Source organism: Salvia splendens, chromosome 19 (assembly GCF_004379255.2).
Source record: "Salvia splendens isolate huo1 chromosome 19, SspV2, whole genome shotgun sequence".
In the NCBI taxonomy this organism is placed as follows: Eukaryota; Viridiplantae; Streptophyta; class Magnoliopsida; order Lamiales; family Lamiaceae; genus Salvia; species Salvia splendens.
In genome coordinates, this window is record NC_056050.1 from 17,603,255 (window position 1) to 17,622,158 (window position 18,904).

General features: G+C 38.9%; 3 protein-coding genes across 5 annotated transcripts; 2 read left to right on the forward strand and 1 right to left on the reverse strand.

The window, feature by feature from the left end:
• Nucleotides 1–5,631: 5,631 nt before the first annotated feature.
• LOC121780155 (beta-hexosaminidase 3-like) lies at nucleotides 5,632–10,107 on the forward strand. 3 transcript variants are annotated; one of them, XM_042177674.1, is made up of 15 exons: nucleotides 5,632–5,745; nucleotides 6,599–6,932; nucleotides 7,196–7,270; nucleotides 7,488–7,523; nucleotides 7,632–7,743; nucleotides 7,849–7,919; nucleotides 8,063–8,193; nucleotides 8,345–8,410; nucleotides 8,567–8,667; nucleotides 8,765–8,824; nucleotides 8,953–8,986; nucleotides 9,071–9,169; nucleotides 9,252–9,311; nucleotides 9,392–9,642; nucleotides 9,779–10,107. In XM_042177674.1, the coding sequence occupies exons 2-15, from the start codon at nucleotides 6,600–6,602 to the stop codon at nucleotides 9,943–9,945; spliced, it is 1,596 nt and encodes a 531-aa protein (XP_042033608.1). In that variant the 5' UTR covers nucleotides 5,632–5,745; nucleotide 6,599; the 3' UTR covers nucleotides 9,946–10,107. The 3 variants fall into 3 exon arrangements, with proteins under 3 accessions (XP_042033608.1, XP_042033606.1, XP_042033607.1); XM_042177672.1 differs by having other exon boundaries at nucleotides 5,697–5,773; XM_042177673.1 differs by lacking the exon at nucleotides 5,632–5,745 and adding an exon at nucleotides 5,793–5,992.
• Nucleotides 10,108–11,822: 1,715 nt separating this feature from the next.
• Nucleotides 11,823–15,058, forward strand: LOC121779105 (endoglucanase 12-like). The gene is made up of 5 exons (XM_042176447.1): nucleotides 11,823–12,006; nucleotides 12,329–12,636; nucleotides 13,025–13,622; nucleotides 14,386–14,558; nucleotides 14,669–15,058. The coding sequence occupies exons 1-5, from the start codon at nucleotides 11,823–11,825 to the stop codon at nucleotides 15,056–15,058; spliced, it is 1,653 nt and encodes a 550-aa protein (XP_042032381.1).
• Nucleotides 15,059–16,755: 1,697 nt separating this feature from the next.
• Nucleotides 16,756–18,698, reverse strand: LOC121778707 (L-ascorbate oxidase homolog). The gene is made up of 2 exons (XM_042176111.1): nucleotides 17,332–18,698; nucleotides 16,756–17,194 (listed from the first exon to the last, which is right to left on the reverse strand). The coding sequence occupies exons 1-2, from the start codon at nucleotides 18,696–18,698 to the stop codon at nucleotides 16,894–16,896; spliced, it is 1,668 nt and encodes a 555-aa protein (XP_042032045.1). The 3' UTR covers nucleotides 16,756–16,893.
• Nucleotides 18,699–18,904: the final 206 nt, after the last annotated feature.

The following is an 18,904-nucleotide window of genomic DNA, read 5'->3' on the forward strand; positions in this document are numbered from 1 at the left end:
CCGTTGGCTATTTAAGAGGATTAGTTACTGATCCAAGATTTCATTTTGTAGTGTATAAATGAATAACATGTATGATTGAAATAATTGTAGACTAGCTTTATTAATCATACAAAAATTTAATTATAAACTGCAGAAGAAGAAATTTAATATGCAAAGTATAATTATAATTTGAGTTTGTGTATCTAACTTAAGTAACTAAATAATTTATCAAAGGTCTAATATATACATATGTGCATGAGATAATCATACGTGATCATATATATAATATGTACAATTATGTGGAGATATATAGAGTATATTTAAAAGTTAATCGCTTAATAATAACTATACGCATAATATTGTATATATTAGTTATCTGATAACTAATCAGGTTCCTAATGAAATAGGAAATAAGTTGACCATGATACTAAACCAAATGTCAATATATTATATAGGATCAAGGGTATAGATCGAGAAACAGGAATAAGTAGAAACAGGAATAAGTGCTCGGCCAGATTATCTATCTTGATCAGGTGTGTATAAATCACACTTTTAATTTTACATGTTTTATGTGTTTCTTTGCTAGGTATTTATATAAAGTGAATAATTGGACTATATGATGTGACTCTGATATGATTATGTGTTATCTGATATCAATGGTGGAATATGATAGAAATATGTAATTGATGCAATTGATATGTTTGCACATGGTTTTGGAATTATTTGAATCATTGGATTACAGAGGATCTGTGACAGTCATGCCCTGTGTCTGATATCAATGACAATTGACCTGCGGGTCATATACAATGGCAATGGACCTATGTGTCATATATACAACGGCAATGGACCTTCGGGTCATATATATGTATACAATGGCAACGGGACCTTCGAGTCATATTATACAATGGCAATGGACCCTCGGGTCATATATATATGTACAAAGGCAATGGGACTGATACGAGCCTCTTTTACTATATTATTTTGTTTAGATCCTCTTCTATTATATTATTTTGTTTAGATATTATAGAGATTTAGCATATTAAGAAATGAATAAGATCATTATCGTTTGCCCTCTTGTGGAACACATTATAAATATGTGTGGAGTCTCTCATATTAAGAAATGAATAAGATCATTATCGTTTGCCCCCTTGTGGAGTATCAAGAATCCAAAATTATCTATCGCTGCCGACGAGATTCTCTCTCGTGCTCAGCTTCCCCTTTGCCGGAAGAAATCGCCGACCCAACCCTCTTGGGCGCTCGACGACTTCGGCCTGTATTTCTTGATTGTGTGGAAATCAGACGTTAAGGAAGGCTACCTTTAACAAATGGTGCTTTCATTGTGTTCTCAGCCCTCCCGAGTTACAGTCAAGTGGTGTTTCCACTTACAACGCAGATCATTCTCAACTTTTTCTACCACTTTGAAGGTTTCCATTCCTCAATCAAAAACAATTTAATCCACCACCACTTTTATCCCTTCATCAAAGCCGTCAAAATTTTCACAAACCATGGCTACCACCAACTCCACTTCTCAAACCAAAATCCACCAATATCAGCCCCTACACCAGATGCACCCTATTATTGCAAAACTTGATCGCTTGCTGGACAGGATGGAATCCCGTATTGACACAACAGATCGGCTCGTGGACAACCTTCGTCGGAAACAATACCGACAGAATGGCCACCGGCCACCGCTGCCTCACCGAATGGGGTCTGTCACGCCGCCCCTCCTGTTAGGATGTTCCCAGTAACCGACCACTACCGAGCTTCCAGCCCTACGACCCACCACAGTCATGGCAGCCCTCTTGTTGGGAACCACCGCCTCACCGTGCATCGCAAGGATACTCGGATTATGATCAGCCACCACCATGTCCGCCTTGTTGGGATACACCCAGGCGGCAAACCGATCACTTCCGGCAGCAGCGCAGCCCACGCCCGGGCACACAACCTTGGCAACCTAATCGCACGGTGTTTGATTCACCTAGTCACCAACGTTCAGCAGCGCCGCTGCCTGCAGCTGCCCCGCCGCCTGTACCACAGAGCTCGCCCTCAAATAACCTCAGTCGGACTGTATCCTGCCTCGAACAGCCCCCTACTGTGCACCACCCTTTGCCCCAGCACCTGGCTTTCGGGCATCCAACGAGCCTCCGTTAGGCTACAAAGCTTGTTTCTTGTGAAGAGAAGCAGTTGGGAGTTGAAGGTGATTCAGACGTGTTAAATCAAGTGGACTTGCAGCTTAACGGGATGAAATTAGTGGATGAAGAAATTTGTTATGAAACTGAATGGATTCCCAGCAGCCATTCTTCAAGCCTTGATCACGATTTGGGTGCTCATCCAAAAATGAAACCAAATGATTCCTTGAATTGGAGGGGTAGTTTTCTTGATGTGGTTGATGAATCAAAATCATCCATATTAGATGATAATCGTGTTAAGGCCATTTATAATGATGATGAGTTCATAGAGATGGAGCCTCAATCTGTGAGGCTGAGTGATGATTCGGATTTGCATTGGGATGTGGTGGGAGTGAGTGAGTCATCTTCATCACCATCATGTGTTGATAATTGTTCACAGCAGAAGTGTGGGGATGAAGATGAAGATGAAGATGATAGAGTAGATGTTTTGTCCCAACACCAGAATTTAGTGCAGCGGATGAAGGTGGAGCTCAAGAGTTGCGATATCAGATGTCTTCCAACAATATTCGAGGACTCTGTAACTCCTATGATGATTGAAGATTTGAGGCCTCGTAAAAGTGATCACATGATTGGGTACAAGGTTCTGAAGGAAACCGAGGCATTTACAACAGGCAAAACAAGGGCTGACTCTGTTTTGCCAAGATTCTTGGCTGGAAAAGGGCACCGAGATTTGGAGACGATGTATTTTGGCCAGTTGTGCCTGTCGTGGGAGATTCTATGGCGGCTTGATGCAGAAACCCGTAAGCTGCTCAACCGTGATGGTGAAGGGAGGTGTACCTACAACCGTACAGCCGAGGAGCTCCAACAGTTTCAAGTTCTCGCGCAGCGTTTGTGGGTCTTGTATCAAACCTTGACAAAATGGGGACGCAGTTAAAGGATCAAATGCGGAGTGAAGAGTGCATTGTGAGGAAGTTGAGGAAGCATCAAGAGAGAGGTTGGGAACGAATTCTTGGATTCTTGTCTGTAATCTCGTTCGATCCTGGAGGGGAATTCTCGATGCTTTTGTTATCATCGACTTGGTCCGTTGTTTCGTGGTTCCCTCCTTGAGGACAAGGTGGATTTCAACCGTGGGGGAGTTGATACGAGCCTCTTTTACTATATTATTTTGTTTAGATCCTCTTCTATTATATTATTTTGTTTAGATATTATAGCGATTTAGCATATCTTTCCATATTGTATCCACACATTATAAATATGTGTGTAGTCTCTCATATTAAGAAATGAATAAGATCATTATCGTTTGCCCCCTTGTGGAGTATCAGGAATCCAAAATTATCTATCGTTGCCGACGAGATTCTCTCTCGCGCTCAGCTTCCCCTTTGCCGGAAGAAATCGCCGACCCAAACCTCATGGGCGCTCGACGACTTCGGCCTGTATCTCTTGATTGTGTGGAAATCGAATGTTAAGGAAGGCTAACCATATCAGGGACCTTCGGGTCATATACAATGGAATCCAGGGCAGATACCGGGCTTGATTTGTCATATAATAATAAACAGAACAGAATGAAATATGCATATCTATATGGAGTTATTTTTAATAAATGTTGATTATTGTTATCTATATTAATTAAAGAATATGTTTGATTGTTGGGTTGTAAAATTAAAGGTAAGGTTTATATACACTGAGTTGTGGCTCATATAAACCACTATTATTTTTCAGGAATAAGATATTAGTGAAGTTTTTGGTTGATGTGGGTCGTAGGAACTGCACGTGTTATCAGGTTCGGCGGCTAACGCGTTTTGACAACCTTCTCCTCCTCATCATTTTTGCTTGTAGATAAATGTGTAGTATAAAGAGTGGTGAGAGGGTCCCACTACGGTTTAGAATGTTTTGAAATATGTACTTGTTAAATGTTGGTTTTTGAAATTATATAATATGTGTGATTTATTTATTTGACAAGTGGATTATTTTAAATTTAAAATTTTAAATTTTAAATTTATTTACTATAAATAGTTACTTCAGATAAAGTTGGGTGTGGGTGTGGGTGTGGGTGTGACAATAATTTCACAAGTAGGGTTCTTCGATCACTTTTCAATTTTCACAACTTCGTGTGCTCTCACGGCCGATAGAATGTCCAGATCCTATCAGTTTTCACAACTTGAATGAAGCGTTACACTACAAATAAATGAAGCTCTAGTTTAGTCGTTTTGCTCTAAACTAAACGTACGCCACGGTCTAGACATTTGTTCCGAATCTAGACGATCTATATTTTATTTACAAAAAGCGAAAACATGTCAAGTTCCAAGGTCAAACCAAGTTACTGATATTTATGCAAATTTCCTTTAAATTTAAAAATTACTTCAAATTTAAACATTTAACTAGTCGATTGTAAGTCGCTTTGAAACCATAACAACACACCTCCAGGAATACGTTAGTACAGACTTCGATTTATAGACAACGAAATCTAGTGTAAATGTTTAAACTCCATTGCTTTTTCTTAACACAAATTCAGTTATAAGGTCTAACACACAATTAGAAAATGCTTAAATAAAAGGCACCAAAAAAAATTTAGGAATACAAAAATTGAGGCGCAATCACTTGCTTTGAAATTTTTTAAAAAAATAAGAATAATTTATAATACAAAAGAAAACGTTTATAAATTAAGAACAAAATAACTTAATATTTTGTTTTTGTAGAACGCTTCCATTTGCGTCCTCCAATTTTAATTACGACACCAACAATAAGAACACTCTTTAAAGCGTTGGTAGTATATTTAGAAACATACACTCCCTCTATCCCCGTTCTAGTGACTGATTTCTTTTTGGCCGTTGTTTTAAAAAAAATGATAATAAATAGTTAAAGTAGAGTAAAAGAGAGAATAATGTAGAAGATAATTTCCTCTATATTATTCTTTCTCTTACTTTACTTTCTTTCCACATTAATTGTTATTTATTATTCTTTTCAAATAATCCCTCCGTCCCAAAAAATTATGCATTTTTTATTCAGGTTTTAATGTAAAATGGCAAAATAAGAGAGAGGTAGAAAGAAAAAATAATTAAAGTATTGTGATAAGCAATGAGTTCCATAAAAAAAAAGATTTTCTAAAATTAGAAAGGGTCCATAATTTAGCTGGGACTGAGAGCGTATTTAGTCGGCAGATAAACCATAAAGGCGGGACTCTTATTTAATACTCCCTCCGTCCCCTAATAGGAGTCGTTGTTTGACCGGGCACGAGTTTTAAAAAATGTAGAGAAAAGTTGGTTGAAAAAGTTAGTGGAATGTGAGATCCACTTTTTTATATTGGTTTTATAATAAAATGTGAGTTGAGTGAGTTAGTGGAATGTGGGGCCTACTACCATTTATGGTAAAAATGAAGAGTGACTCTTAATGGGGGACGACCCAAAATGGAAATTAGCGACTCTTATTCGGGGACGGAGGGAGTATTCTGCACCTAATTAACCACCACGCCATCACACTCAATTAACAAAAGGAAATTTTAAACATAAAACAACACATGTAATCCATCATTTTTGTCAGCTTGTTGTCACCATCCGCCCACAGCTACACGACCACACACAGTGGAGGTGTATATCCTTATATTGAATGTTATCCCATCTCAATGTAGGAACAGAAGGAGGTAGATCTACGTTTCGGTTTGATGAACAGTAATGTGTTTACAATCATCAATTATTCCTCTTTCACATTTTGGACTATTATCAAATTATTTCCTGCTTTTTAACTCAGCCCAAAAAGCAGTTTGCTTTTGTATCTGTCTGGGAATTCAAGATGCTTCATTGCTAAAACCTCTATAATAAAAAAGTTTGTATCTTTCATCATATTGCTGGAAGATAAAAGAAATTTTGGGCTTTCTTGAAATTCGAAAGGTGCTATTTTTACATTTCTTCATGTTATTCTTGCTACATTTTATTGCTTTTTTATGTGTTTCTGAATGCTGAATTTGATGAGCTCTTGTTGCATCTACATTGTGGTGTGTGCATTGGGATTATTGAAATAAATCTTCATTAATGCATTTATGGTGAAAAAATCATGAATTTTCTATTATCTAGTAAATGCCACTTTTTTCTTGAATTGAAGGATTTTGCCCCTGGTCAGTAGAGGAGGGTAAATTTGGTGAAATGTATTTAACTGCAATGAATAAAAACACATTCTTTTGAAAATCTGGAAAGATATGCAGAATTGTATAGGGATTTATAGCTAAAATGTGGAAAAATCACTCCTTCTGTATAGTAAATCTATCACTTTTTTGCAGTTGAAATATCTAGTAAATAAACATTTCCTTGAATTGAAGGATCATTGACCTTAGTCAGTATATGAGTCTAAATTTGGTAAATTGGATTGAACTGCAATTAATAAAAAACATTTCCTTTTGAAAATTTGAGAAATGAATGAAATTGAAGTGACAATATATGTAAATCTTTTCTATCCAAAATGTTGAAAAATAACACTGATTGTCTCCTTTCCTGTTGTAGGATGGGAAGAAGAGGACTAGAAGGCATGTTTCTTTGGTATCTGGTGTGCATTTTTGTGATATCAGCTAATGCAATTGATATCAAGCATTTGAACATATGGCCGATGCCTAAATCTGTGAGCTACGGATACGGAAATCTCCACCTCAGCAATGAATTTGAGCTCAGGACCGATGGGAGCAAGTTTGCTGATGCTTCCTCGATTCTCAAGGATGCATTCAAGAGGTCCATAGACATCGTCAGATCAACTCATGTGATTGAATTTAACGCTTCCAAGGTTGATCCTTCGTTGGTGCTGAAAGGAATTCATATAGTAGTTTCCTCACCTTCTGATGAGGTATACCTCATTACCTTTTGTGCGAATCGCAATTTACTTAAAACACATTTTCTGCTTCTTTGTTCATTGTTTTCGATTTTTTGGATGCTGCAGTAGTAATAATGAGATTACACCTCTGACTTTCATATGGAAAGATGAAGCTTAATATTTATCTTGTCAAAATGGAGTCATTTCAATCAAATGTAGTTTCATACTTATTATTCCCTATTAGTCCAGTTTTTGTTAAACCTTGCTTCTAACATTTTTCGTGTGTGGTGGTACAGTTGCAGCACGGAACTGATGAATCGTATAAGCTGCACGTCCCTGCTCAGGGAAATCCACTTTATGCACATATTGAGGTGTGTACAATGAAAATTTATGACTTCGAGTATACCAACACGACCTCTGAAACAGAACTCATCTTGTGCCGTATAGTATAATTTATGTATTAGGCTGTTCGCTCGTCTATTTTAGCAAGATAACACTAGCTAGTTGGACATGATGCTCATGCAGTGAATGCTAATATCTTCATATTTTTGAAAATGATTTAAGAGTGTTTTTTTTTTGTTTTTGCAGGCAAAAACTGTTTATGGAGCTTTGCATGGACTAGAGGTTTGCTATTCTTTTTCAAATGCTCAATATCTGTAGTTATTTTTTTCAATTTATCACATGTATTAAATGTGTAAAAGTGATGAATATTAATGTTACAAAATGCAACAGACATTTAGCCAAGTCTGCCACTACAACATTTCATCAAGAGGAATTCAAGTCCATCAAGTTCCATGGACCATAGCTGATCAACCGAGATTCTCGTACAGAGGGCTTCTGATAGGTGAGACGCTCATCTCTGTTTTCCTTCTAAAAATGGAAGTTCTAAGATGCATTTTCTCTCGAATTCCTCTGATCCTTTGTATCTAATTTGCTCGCGACATTGCAGATACTTCACGGCATTACCTTCCTGTTCCAGTCATAAAGAAGGTCATCGATTCAATGACTTACGCCAAGCTAGTAAGTAACACGACATAAAGAGTGTATCTAATTCGATTTTTTCAGATGTAACACGTGAAAATAGGCAAGTGATTTTCTTAGGACTCTGCATCTTTTGCTGCCAAAACTAACTTTTTTTCTGTAATGAATGTTACTGGTCACAGAACGTGCTGCATTGGCATATTGTAGATACACAATCCTTCCCACTCGAGCTACCATCGTATCCGAAGCTGTGGAATGGAGCATATTCCATACCAGAACGCTACTCGTTTGCTGATGCTGAAGAGATTGTAAGGCAAGTGAATCGTCATTTGTGAGAACCTTTTTTTATCATGAAAACGTTAAAACACTGTACTGAATGTATAAAGCTTCTGCATTGTGATAAGTGCAGATACTATATATACATATAGTGTCATTTCTCTAACGTTTCATTCTTGGTATTTCAGTTATGCTAAGAGACGAGGGATCAATGTGTTAGCTGAAATTGATGTGCCCGGTCACGCTGAATCCTGGTACTGTTGTTCAACATCTTCATCACTTGTTCAACGATACGTGTTTTAATGATGGATCGACAACATTGATCTTGAACCAACATCAAATTTACTACCTTTTTCGTGAAAATTATGAACTCGGAACTAGCATTACAAACATAAATTCTTGATTTTTAGGGGGGTGGGATATCCTGCATTATGGCCTTCAAAAGATTGTAAGCAGCCACTTGATGTCAGCAATGAGTTTACTTTCAAACTGATCGATGGGATTCTCGCAGGTACATCTCATTTCTGTTTCATGAAACGTGGCCCTCTCATCTCTCAACCCCGGAACACTACGATCAACTAACGATATGATGCTATTCTATTTTCCAGATTTCAGTAAGATCTTCAAGTACAAATTCGTTCACTTGGGAGGCGATGAAGTGAACACGAGTAAGATTTTAGGAAAAATTCGAAATTGCAAAACAATTCTGTTTTTATTTGTTGCTAGTGTTTTTGTATTAGTGTATCATTTACCTTTGCATACCGTTGTTCTGAAATGCATGTAATGTGGATCGCAGGTTGCTGGGAGACGACGCCTCATGTTAAAAAATGGTAAAAATCGTCTGATTCAATCGTCAATACTCTGTCAAAATATTTTTTAAAAACATGACCTCAATTAGCTACATTCCTTTGCAGGCTGCACAAAAACCACATGAATGGATCCAAGGCTTACGAGTATTTCGTGTTGAGAGCACAGAAGATCGCTCTCTCTCATGGATACGACATCATAAACTGGTACGAGCATTCAAATGAAATTAGCCTAATCTAAAAAACTCTCTAAACAATGTACTAGATAACATGTGAAATCTGATTACAGGGAAGAGACTTTCAACAACTTCGGGAAAAAGTTGAACCCCAAAACCGTGGTTCATAACTGGTACGTAACTAAATGCTCAAACGAAGGTCTAATAGCAGGCTTTCATGGTAATCCCACGCACTCGTATTGATGCCATGCAGGCTAGGCAGCAGTGTTGCTCAAAATGTAGTCAAAGCAGGGCTCCGTTGCATTGTGAGCAATCAAGACAGCTGGTATTTGGACCATTTGGATGCACTTTGGCAAGGTTTCTACTTGAATGAGCCGCTGACAAACATCACAGATCCTAAGCAGCAAGCCTTGGTCCTCGGAGGTGAGGTGTGCGCGTGGGCTGAGCATATCGATGCATCCGACATTGAGCAAACGATTTGGCCACGAGCTGCAGCAGCTGCAGGTAACCTTTTACATGAACATATAACACACAACCTTTCGCTAAAATCTCGAAGGTCCTTCCAAGACAAGAAGGAGAAATCGGCTAAATCTTGAAGTTCGGATCTCACTAATTGTTTCCTTGTTTACCATGTTTGCAGAGAGGCTATGGACACCTTATGACAAATTAGCAAAGGATCCGGAGAAGGTCAAGAGCCGATTGTCGTATTTCCGATGTCTGCTGAATCAAAGGGGAGTAGCTGCAGCTCCATTGGAAGGACTTGGGAGAGAAGCACCAGTAGAGCCTGCTTCTTGTTATTTGCAGTGATATAGTATATAGTTCTGCTACAAATATGATATGTTTACTGAACATTTACATTCAAATGTAAATGAATTTGTTATTGATCACAACATTTTCAGATTGTAGCCACTCTTTTATAATGTTATAACTTATATAGAAAGTATGGCAATAAATAGTTGTTTTTTACTACAATACTACTAATTTAATAAATAGTTGTTTTTTACTACAATACTACTAATTTTTAAAAAAAGGATCAATACTGGTTGATAATTTACCCATGTGATGATTCGAACCCCAACCTATTGGATAGAGGATGTTGTTGTTGACTTCTAACTTCAGACTTCTAAATTATGGTTAGGTCTCGATTTCGGTTAGGGATTCTGCACTGACATCGGTTCCCAATTCTAACAATCGAGAACCAATAGGTGGAATCGAAAAAACTAAGAAATTTAATCCAAGGGTTGCGATCGAGTGGTATGAGACTCGTCCATGTTTAACCAAATGGTCAATGGATCAATTCCTGTCTTTGGGTATGGAGCAGCCTTAAATCCTTGAGTCAGCTGTCCCACCCATCGAGGTGCCTACAAATCAAAACGAGGAATAGTTATTGGTTCTGCCGGTGGATACCTTTAGTAATTAAAAAAAACTAAGAAATTGAATTTTAATTAAAGATTTTACTAGATTATTTTAACTAACTCTTGGATCTTGATTATTTCTTGAGTTTATGAGATGCTATTTCTTTATGGTTGAACCCTTGAACGGGCACTACTTTTAAACCCAACTTTCGACATTAATTTGATTCTTATGATTGAGTTAAACTTACTGTTCCATCTTTCAACATTTAGAAATTAGAATTCCATATTTCAACATTTAGATTTTCGGCTTTCATTTAGAATTGCTGCTAATGAATTTAGGATAAAAATGATTGCTTAATTTAGGTACTCCAGAAGAGAAGATTGAGCATAGGTATTCATTTTTTCTCCTAAGTTCAGTTTTATACTCCTTCCATTCCTTATTAATTGAGACATTTTTTTTCGGCAAGGAGTTAAAGAATATTGTGTTAAATTGATAGTGAACAAGTAAGAGAGATGAATATAAAATAAATTAAAAGATAAGGTTATTTTTTGTCAAAAATAGAAATGACTAAATTATATTAGAACTTTCCAAAATAAAAAAATTAATTAACATAGAACGGAGGGAGCAGCGTATTAGATTTTTTGACAGCATAGCAATTTGATAGCATAAAGCGGCAATGATATTAGATTATAAAATTAAATATTTTAATATTATTTTATATTGGGTTTTTAAATTTCAGCACTGGTTTATTTAAATTGCTAGGTTCGAGCTGCTTCCGTTCAGTCTATAAACTAAATCTCTCTAGCTTTGTCAATGTAATTCAACTTGCATAAATTCTTGTAGTTTCATTAGTATTTTTCATAGCCTTCAAAAGGATAGTATATAGCACGACGTCTATGGTCTCCTCTTTTTAATTTTAATTAATAACAACATGAGACATAAAATACTACCGCAAATTAATGTTTATACTTCCTTCTTGAAGGCCATTTCCATTGCGAAAGAAAAATATTATTTAGTGTGATTTTTAAACTATTTCTTTACCACCTCAACTCTATTAAACTAAATCTCATAATTAATAATTATACACTCATTCCTAAAAAAAACTCCGAGTATTACAAAGTTGCACATGCATCAATCAAAGAAAAATCATCAAGGAAGTCAACTTGTTTTTTCTATTCTGCCCAATATAATCTCTATATATACAATTCAAGTGCATATATACTAGCTACAGATAGACAAAGAGAGATTAGAACTGGTGTCCAATTTAGCCACTGACATTTTCAGGTACTTTGAGTTTGTGTTTCTTTTCGAGATCTCTAAGTACCAATATGAGGCAACAAAATAAATATTTATGCATTTTGAAATGGGCATTTTTGTCCATTTTAATCGTGATTGGGCTTCCGATAACCGAAGCTAACTCCGAACCTAAGCACGAGCCGTCCCCGCATCCATTGCCGGATAACTACGCAGCCGCCCTCCACAAGGCTCTTCTCTTCTTCGATGCTCAAAAGTGTACGTTTCCTCTCTACTATATATGTTAATCTCTTATTTATTTATTTATTAATTTTTATTAGTATATGTCAATAGTCAATAGAGGACTCAATTTGATATGAGATAGTGTAAAATTATATTATTTGGATCTGATTAGCTATAGCTTTATCATTTCTAGGAGACTCTACATAGCTTCTATAAGTTTTTTTCACAATATGCTTTTTGCATTTGAGTTTAGCATTATGCTCTACCTAAAATGTTTACAAATATTTATTTGATGTACGTAAAATTATTTACCTCGTGTATATATTCTCTATTTTACATCCTTAATTTGTCAATGCAGCCGGAAAATTGGGCAAGAATAACCGTATCCCATGGAGAGGGGATTCCGGGTTACAAGACGGGTCGGGTTTAACAGACGTTAACGGCGGGTTGGTGGGAGGATACTATGATGCCGGAGATAATGCCAAATTTCATTTTCCCATGGCATATTCCGTCACGATGTTAAGTTGGAGCGTTATTGAATATAAGCACAAATATCGTGCAAATGGAGAATATAATCACGTTAGAGACCTCATCAAATGGGGCGCTGACTATTTGCTTCTAACTTTCAACTCCTCCTCCCCTAAAATAAACCAAATTTATTCTCAGGTATGCCCCTATTTCACTATAATTTTAAATCAATGTATAGTTAATAATACTAATATTAGACTTGTGCCTGCAATAATCCCCCCATCCATGTCACAGTTTTCCATTTTGGTCCAGCTCTTATTCATTGTCACATTTCAATTTTACTATTGGTAACAGCGGACCCACATTCCACTAACTTATTTTGGACACATTTTATTATTAGGACCATCAATCCTCTAACTTTTTCAATGCACTTTCTTTTACATTTTTTTATGTATGAATAAAGTGGGAAACATAGTTGGGAAAACAGAGTGAGTACATACTATGACCATATATTTAAACTCGAGAGGCACATTATAACGGACCTATTCTCACGGGCAATTATATATCCTGACCCGAACTCGAGCAGGTTGGCGGATCCCGACCCGGCTCCACCACCCCTGATGACCACTTCTGCTGGCAACGTCCTGAAGACATGGACTACCCTCGCCCGGTCCAAACCACGACCTTCGGGCCTGACCTTGCGGGCGAGATGGCGGCCGCCCTAGCCGCCACCTCCATTGTTTTCCGCGACAACCACGCCTACTCCAAGAAGCTGATCAAGGGGGCCAAGAACATCTTCGCCTTTGCCCGCGACCCGGGCCGGAGGGCCCGCTACTCGAGAGGTAACCCTTTCATCGAGCCATACTACAACTCAACGGGATACTACGATGAATACATTTGGGGCGCTGCGTGGCTTTTCTATGCCACCGGCAACTCTTCGTACTTGTCCCTGGCTACTAATCCCGGAATGGCGAAGAATTCCCGGGCCTTTAACATGACTTCTGATTTGAGAGTTTTTAGCTGGGATAATAAGCTGCCAGGGGCAATGCTACTCCTGACAAGAGTCGGGCTTTTCTTGAAACCGGGATATCCGTACGAGGCTATGTTGAATATGCATCATAATATTACCAGGCTTACTATGTGCTCTTACCTTCGTAGCAACAAAGTTTTCAATTGGACTCGAGGTATGACTACATAGTATTTAATCTTATACTCCCTTCGTCCCCGATTAATTGTCACTCTTTGACCGGACACGAGTTTTAAAAAATGTAAAGAAAAGTTGTATGAAAAAGTTAGTGGAATGTGTGTCCCACTTTTTTATATTGGTTTTATAATAAAATGTGAGTGAAATTAGTTAGTGGAATGTGAGACCTACTTACCATTTATGGTAAAAATGAAGTGTGAAAATTATTGAGGGACGGACTAAAATGGAAAAGAGTGACAATTAATCGGGGACGGAGGGAGTATTTTATTGTAAATTAATTTCATCATGGCTAGCTAAATAACATAAAAATCTATGATCTAACTATGTCGTTTAGTAATAGTATGTAAGTTGACCATTTTGAGCTATGTAGACATTTAAGGCGCTCACCTCTTGCACTAATCTAAAGCAATTGTATACTACTCCCTCCGTCCCGCACTACTCGCACTTATTTCCTTTTTGGGCGTCCCAAGTTACTTGCACTCTTTCCATTTTTAGTAAAAAAATTCACCTACAGCCGTTATTTTTGATTTTCCTATACACTCATTCCTTAATCTTCGAGCCGAAAAGGATATGAGCGAGTAGCCCGGGACGGAGGGAGTACTATAAAATAACAAGAAAGTTGTGTATTTAGAGGCATAGTTTATAATTTGTGTGCAAAATCAGAATTGAACTAAAGTTGTGTAGTTAGGCTTAGTTGCCTATTTAATTGATAAACTTTGGTTGTTTTGTTGTGAAATTTATAGGAGGAATGGTTGAATTGAACCGTGGGAGGCCACAAAATTTGCAATATGTAGCAAATGCAGCATTTTTGGCATCTGTTTATGCTGATTACCTCAACGCTACTGGAATTCCTGGCTGGTTTTGTGGCTCAACCTTTTTGCCACTAAGTGTTCTCAAAGATTTCGCAACTTTACAAGTACCATATTCTCTCTTTTATTGTGTTTCTAATTTTATTTTATACAAAAAAAAAATTATAGTAGATGGTTGGTAACAACTAACAATTGTGTATGTTTTTGTTTTGTTAAGATAAATTATATACTAGGCGCCAACCCTTTAAAAACGAGCTACGTTGTGGGATATGGCACCAAATTTCCGAGGCACGTCCACCACCGTGGCGCCTCCATCCCTAGAGACAAAACCCGCTACTCTTGCCGCGGCGGATGGCGTTGGAGAGACGCCAGCACACCCAATCCCAACATCGTCACCGGTGCCATGGTTGCTGGCCCTTATCCGGCAGACGAATTCAAAGACGTCCGCACTAACCAGACCTACACCGAGCCCACACTTGCCGGAAATGCTGGGCTTGTGGCCGCGCTTGTCTCCCTCACCACCGGTGGCGGCGTTGGAGTCGACAAAAACTCTATTTTCGCAGGTGTGCCGCTGCTCTACCCTACTAGCCCCCCTCCGCCGCCGTAGTTGTTAAACATACTACTACTTGTTTTGGGATATTGGTCCCTGTAGCCACTTTGATCTAATTCTGATATTGTCTATGAACTTCAAAAGTGATTTAAAATATAACAAACTTTATATTTTGTGTGTTGTTTTATACTCCAACTATCCATGATTTAAAGATCTATTTTGCCATTTTGGGATAACTACGGTTTAAAGATCCATTTACTTTTTTCCACTTTTAGTATACGGACCCATATTCCACTTTTTTTCACTCACAATCCATTATAAAACTAATACCACTAAAAATGAGTCTAACTTTCTGTTAACTTTGTTTTTTTACTTTTCTTCACAAATTCAAAGAATATATTAAAATCCCATGTTGAGTCAAATTGGCTCTTAAATGGTACATGGACGGAGGGAGTATTTTCCATTGACTCTATGATGCAGAAACGTGTGAAGAATGATTGAACTGGTAAATAAAGAACTCAACTAGTTCAGACTCAATGTAAAATTAATATTCAAAAGTCTGTCATTTAGAGCATCCACAAAGGTGCTCTTGGCAAGAGCATCGTCCGTATCGTCGGCAAGAACACGCCTGTGTCCGCCGCTGTGCTCTTGCCGACGGCACGACCCTGCTCTATGCATAGAGCACGTCCGTGCCAACGGCAAGAGCACGAGCAGCTGACGTGGCATGCTCTGGTTGGTCATTGGTTTATCATTTATTATTATTATTTTTTCAAAATATTTGAAAAAAGCTGAAAAATTCAGATGTAATAAAAAAAATATTTTCCCACTTCCTAATAAAATATATCCATTTTTTCCACACTTTTAATTTATTTTTTCATTATTTTTACCCTAAAATTCATACTTCCATCGATAAATACTATCATTTCAAACACAAAAAAATGACCTTATACCAAACAACTCTCTCAATCTCAATTTTTAGGATTTTAATTATGTAATTTTTAATTTTTAGGATTTTAATTATGTAATTTTTACCTTTTTAGTAATTTGTAATGGTATCGGATATTTTTAATGCATTTTAATATTGTGAAAATGTTTTCAGTAATTGAAGTATTTAAATTGAATAATGGAATGGTGAGACCCTTGAATATGCTCTTGCGGAAGAGCATGGATGCGGGTGTTGTGCTCTTGGGAAAGAGCAGAGAATAAAAAATTAATAAAAGTGGGTCCGGGCATGGATGTGGATGCTCTTAGGTTCAATAATGAGGCATTTATATAGGCAAACGAAAATCCTAAACTTATGAAAAATAAAATTGAAAGAAAAATAACTAAACAAAAATAAACAAAAAATCTAATTTATAGAAGGAAAAATAATTAATATTTTTCCATGTACTAATTTTATTAACTAGAAAATAAATAAAATCAAAAATATAATTTTCGTAGCCTCCAAGGCTTTTCTTTTATAACTACATCACTCTAGTTTGCGCGTTTCCGTATTGAAACTCATACATGATTACACATGTTGATCGTCCGTAAACCAAGTGACGCATGAGAAGAAAGAAAAAAAATGTCTTCAAAAGTTTGTGTAAGAAAAGAAATAAAATGTTAAATCAAAAGTGTGTTACATGGAAATGATTTTAATATTAGTTTTAAAATATAGTACTTTAAACAATTTTCGTATGTATATATCTATTTAACTGTAAAAGTGTGTTACATGGAAATGGTTTTAATATTAGTTTCTAGCAACAATTTTTTTGATACGTGTTGGCCAATACCTCTACCTTTATTCTATATATATCCAAACAAGAATGAAGTATAGGTCTGCCTACAAATTAATCAGTGTCATACATATCATATCATATCACCACACGCTCTCCATCCATAAAAAAAAATAATCAAATGGTATACAATTTAGTCCTTGGCATGTCCTTAACGATTCCACAGAGAAGCTGATCGTCCGGGAGATTGTACTCGTCGCGGAGCGAGAGCTCCGGCGAGAGCACGCTGAAGTAGAGCTGCTGCCCTAAATAAGCCCTCTCCGTAGAGCCTGCCCTCAAATTCCACATCCCTGCGTTGTCCATGGTCAACATGACCGCCGCCCAGCATCCCGGGTACACTTGGATCGTGTTCCTGCTCACCGCGTCCAAAAGATTGTAGTTGCTCCTTTTCGCCGGTGTCCATTTCCCCGGCTCTATCCTGTTCCATGTCCATGCATCAGAGTTACCCATTATACTTATATAGTGGTTTCAGTTCTCTTTTAATTAAGCACACAGCGCCTGCTTAATTATTTTCCTTTTAATTTTGTTTTTTTTTTCAAATTAAAGAAAACTTACGCGACGGAGAAGAACGAATAGCCGGATAAATGCCACGTCTGCACGCTCTTCTCCCGATTCTCAAAAATAATCTCAATAAAATCGCGAAACGTCGCATTCACAACGTCCGGCGCCATGGTCATCGTCTCGCCGACCTCGCCGGGATCGTCCTTGATCAGATTGTACTTAAAAACCTTATCCGCGACTCTGAAATACTCCGCCAGCTTCAGCGGCGTCTCGGGATTCACATGCGACACGCCGTTGATCGCGTACCTCAGCTTCCCGTCCACAGCCCCCGCGCTGTTCACGATCTTAATCGTCCTCGTGATGTTGATCTTCCCGTAGTGGTACGAGCCCTGCGGATTCGGCCGCGCCGCGCTCGCTGTCAGATTCCACCGCTGCGACCGGAACTGGTTCAGCGACCACGCCCACCCCACCGGCGCCTCTGGAATCTCCGCCGGCGCCGGAGCTTTCCCGCCGTCGTACCGCACCAGCGCCCTCGACGCCACCGCCTCCTTCGTGAACCGCGTCGACGCGATCAGGTAGTAGTCCCCCGGCTCTTGATCGGCGGTCACCAAAACGGCGTAGCATTGGCCGAGATGAACATCGAGGGAATCGTAAATGTTCTGCACCGTGTGAGACCCTTCAACCTCCACCAATTTCATCGAATGCTTCTGGAATCGAACATTGATTGAATTCTTCATTCCGACGTTACAGAATCTGTATCTATAGGTTTTGCCAGGGAGCATTGTGAACATCGGCTCCTCCTTAGGGTTAGGGTTTGATTCAATTTTCCCGCCTTTCCCGTTGATGAGGACGCCCTCGGGGCGGCCGAGGCTGCGGCCGGAGTCAAGGAGCTTGGTGAGGTCGGGGAGGGGCTTGGTGTACCAGTCGCCCACGAGGACGGTGTGCTCGGCCTCGGGGAAGTCGTAGGGGACGGGGATGAGCTCGCGGCTGTGGACGGTGATGGGGCCGTATCCGCCCGCGGCGCGGTGGAGGGAGGTGGAAGGGTAGTAGTAGTAGCTGCCGATCTGGTCCTTGACTTGGAATTTGTAGGTGACATTGGTGCCGGGAGGGATGGGGCAGTTGGTGCCGGGTAAGCCCTCCTGCCACGAGTTTTTACGCTGCTGGATGCCGTTCCAGGTGAAGAGGAGGGGCTCGTCGAGGTGGTTGAAGACGTTGACGACGATGTTGTTGTTGGAGGTGCCGTTGAGGCGGGGCCCGGGGAACTGGTCGTTGATGGTGATGATCTTTTGAGGGGTGCCTAAGGGGGAGAGGGTGGCGTATTTCACGTCCCATGTGTGGAAGTGGTAGGGGTCCTCGGCCCGGGCCGTGCCGAGGAGGAGGGCGAAGAGGAGGAGAGAAAAGAGGGAGGAGGAGGGTGCCATGGTGGTGGTCGTCAGTTTTTGGAGAAGAGAGAGAAGAGGTGGAGGTGGATTTATATTGGAGGGGGAGGAGGAATTCATGCTACCTTGTACGTGGTGTGCCTTGAGTTTCGATTTTCTTTGGGTTTCAACTTGTTTCAACTAATAATAATAGATGGGGAGAGAGAGGTTCTTGCCTTGTGTTGGTTTGGTTTCAACAAATGTATAAG

What these genes read in the sequence shown, in the direction of transcription:
- LOC121780155 (XM_042177672.1), top strand. Translation starts at nt 5,712, where the DNA reads ATGTTATCCCATCTCAATGTAGGAACAGAAGGAGGTAGATCTACGTTT. An exon ending in CACTTTATGCACATATTGAG is followed by an intron (nt 7,271 to 7,487) that starts GTGTGTACAATG and finishes TTGTTTTTGCAG; the next exon opens with GCAAAAACTGTTTATGGAGC. An exon ending in GGATACGACATCATAAACTG is followed by an intron (nt 9,170 to 9,251) that starts GTACGAGCATTC and finishes ATCTGATTACAG; the next exon opens with GGAAGAGACTTTCAACAACT.
- LOC121779105 (XM_042176447.1), top strand. Translation starts at nt 11,823, where the DNA reads ATGAGGCAACAAAATAAATATTTATGCATTTTGAAATGGGCATTTTTG. An exon ending in AGTTTTCAATTGGACTCGAG is followed by an intron (nt 13,623 to 14,385) that starts GTATGACTACAT and finishes TGAAATTTATAG; the next exon opens with GAGGAATGGTTGAATTGAAC. An exon ending in AAGATTTCGCAACTTTACAA is followed by an intron (nt 14,559 to 14,668) that starts GTACCATATTCT and finishes TGTTTTGTTAAG; the next exon opens with ATAAATTATATACTAGGCGC.
- LOC121778707 (XM_042176111.1), bottom strand. Translation starts at nt 18,698, where the DNA reads ATGGCACCCTCCTCCTCCCTCTTTTCTCTCCTCCTCTTCGCCCTCCTC. An exon ending in TATTCGTTCTTCTCCGTCGC is followed by an intron (nt 17,195 to 17,331) that starts GTAAGTTTTCTT and finishes GACATGGAACAG; the next exon opens with GATAGAGCCGGGGAAATGGA.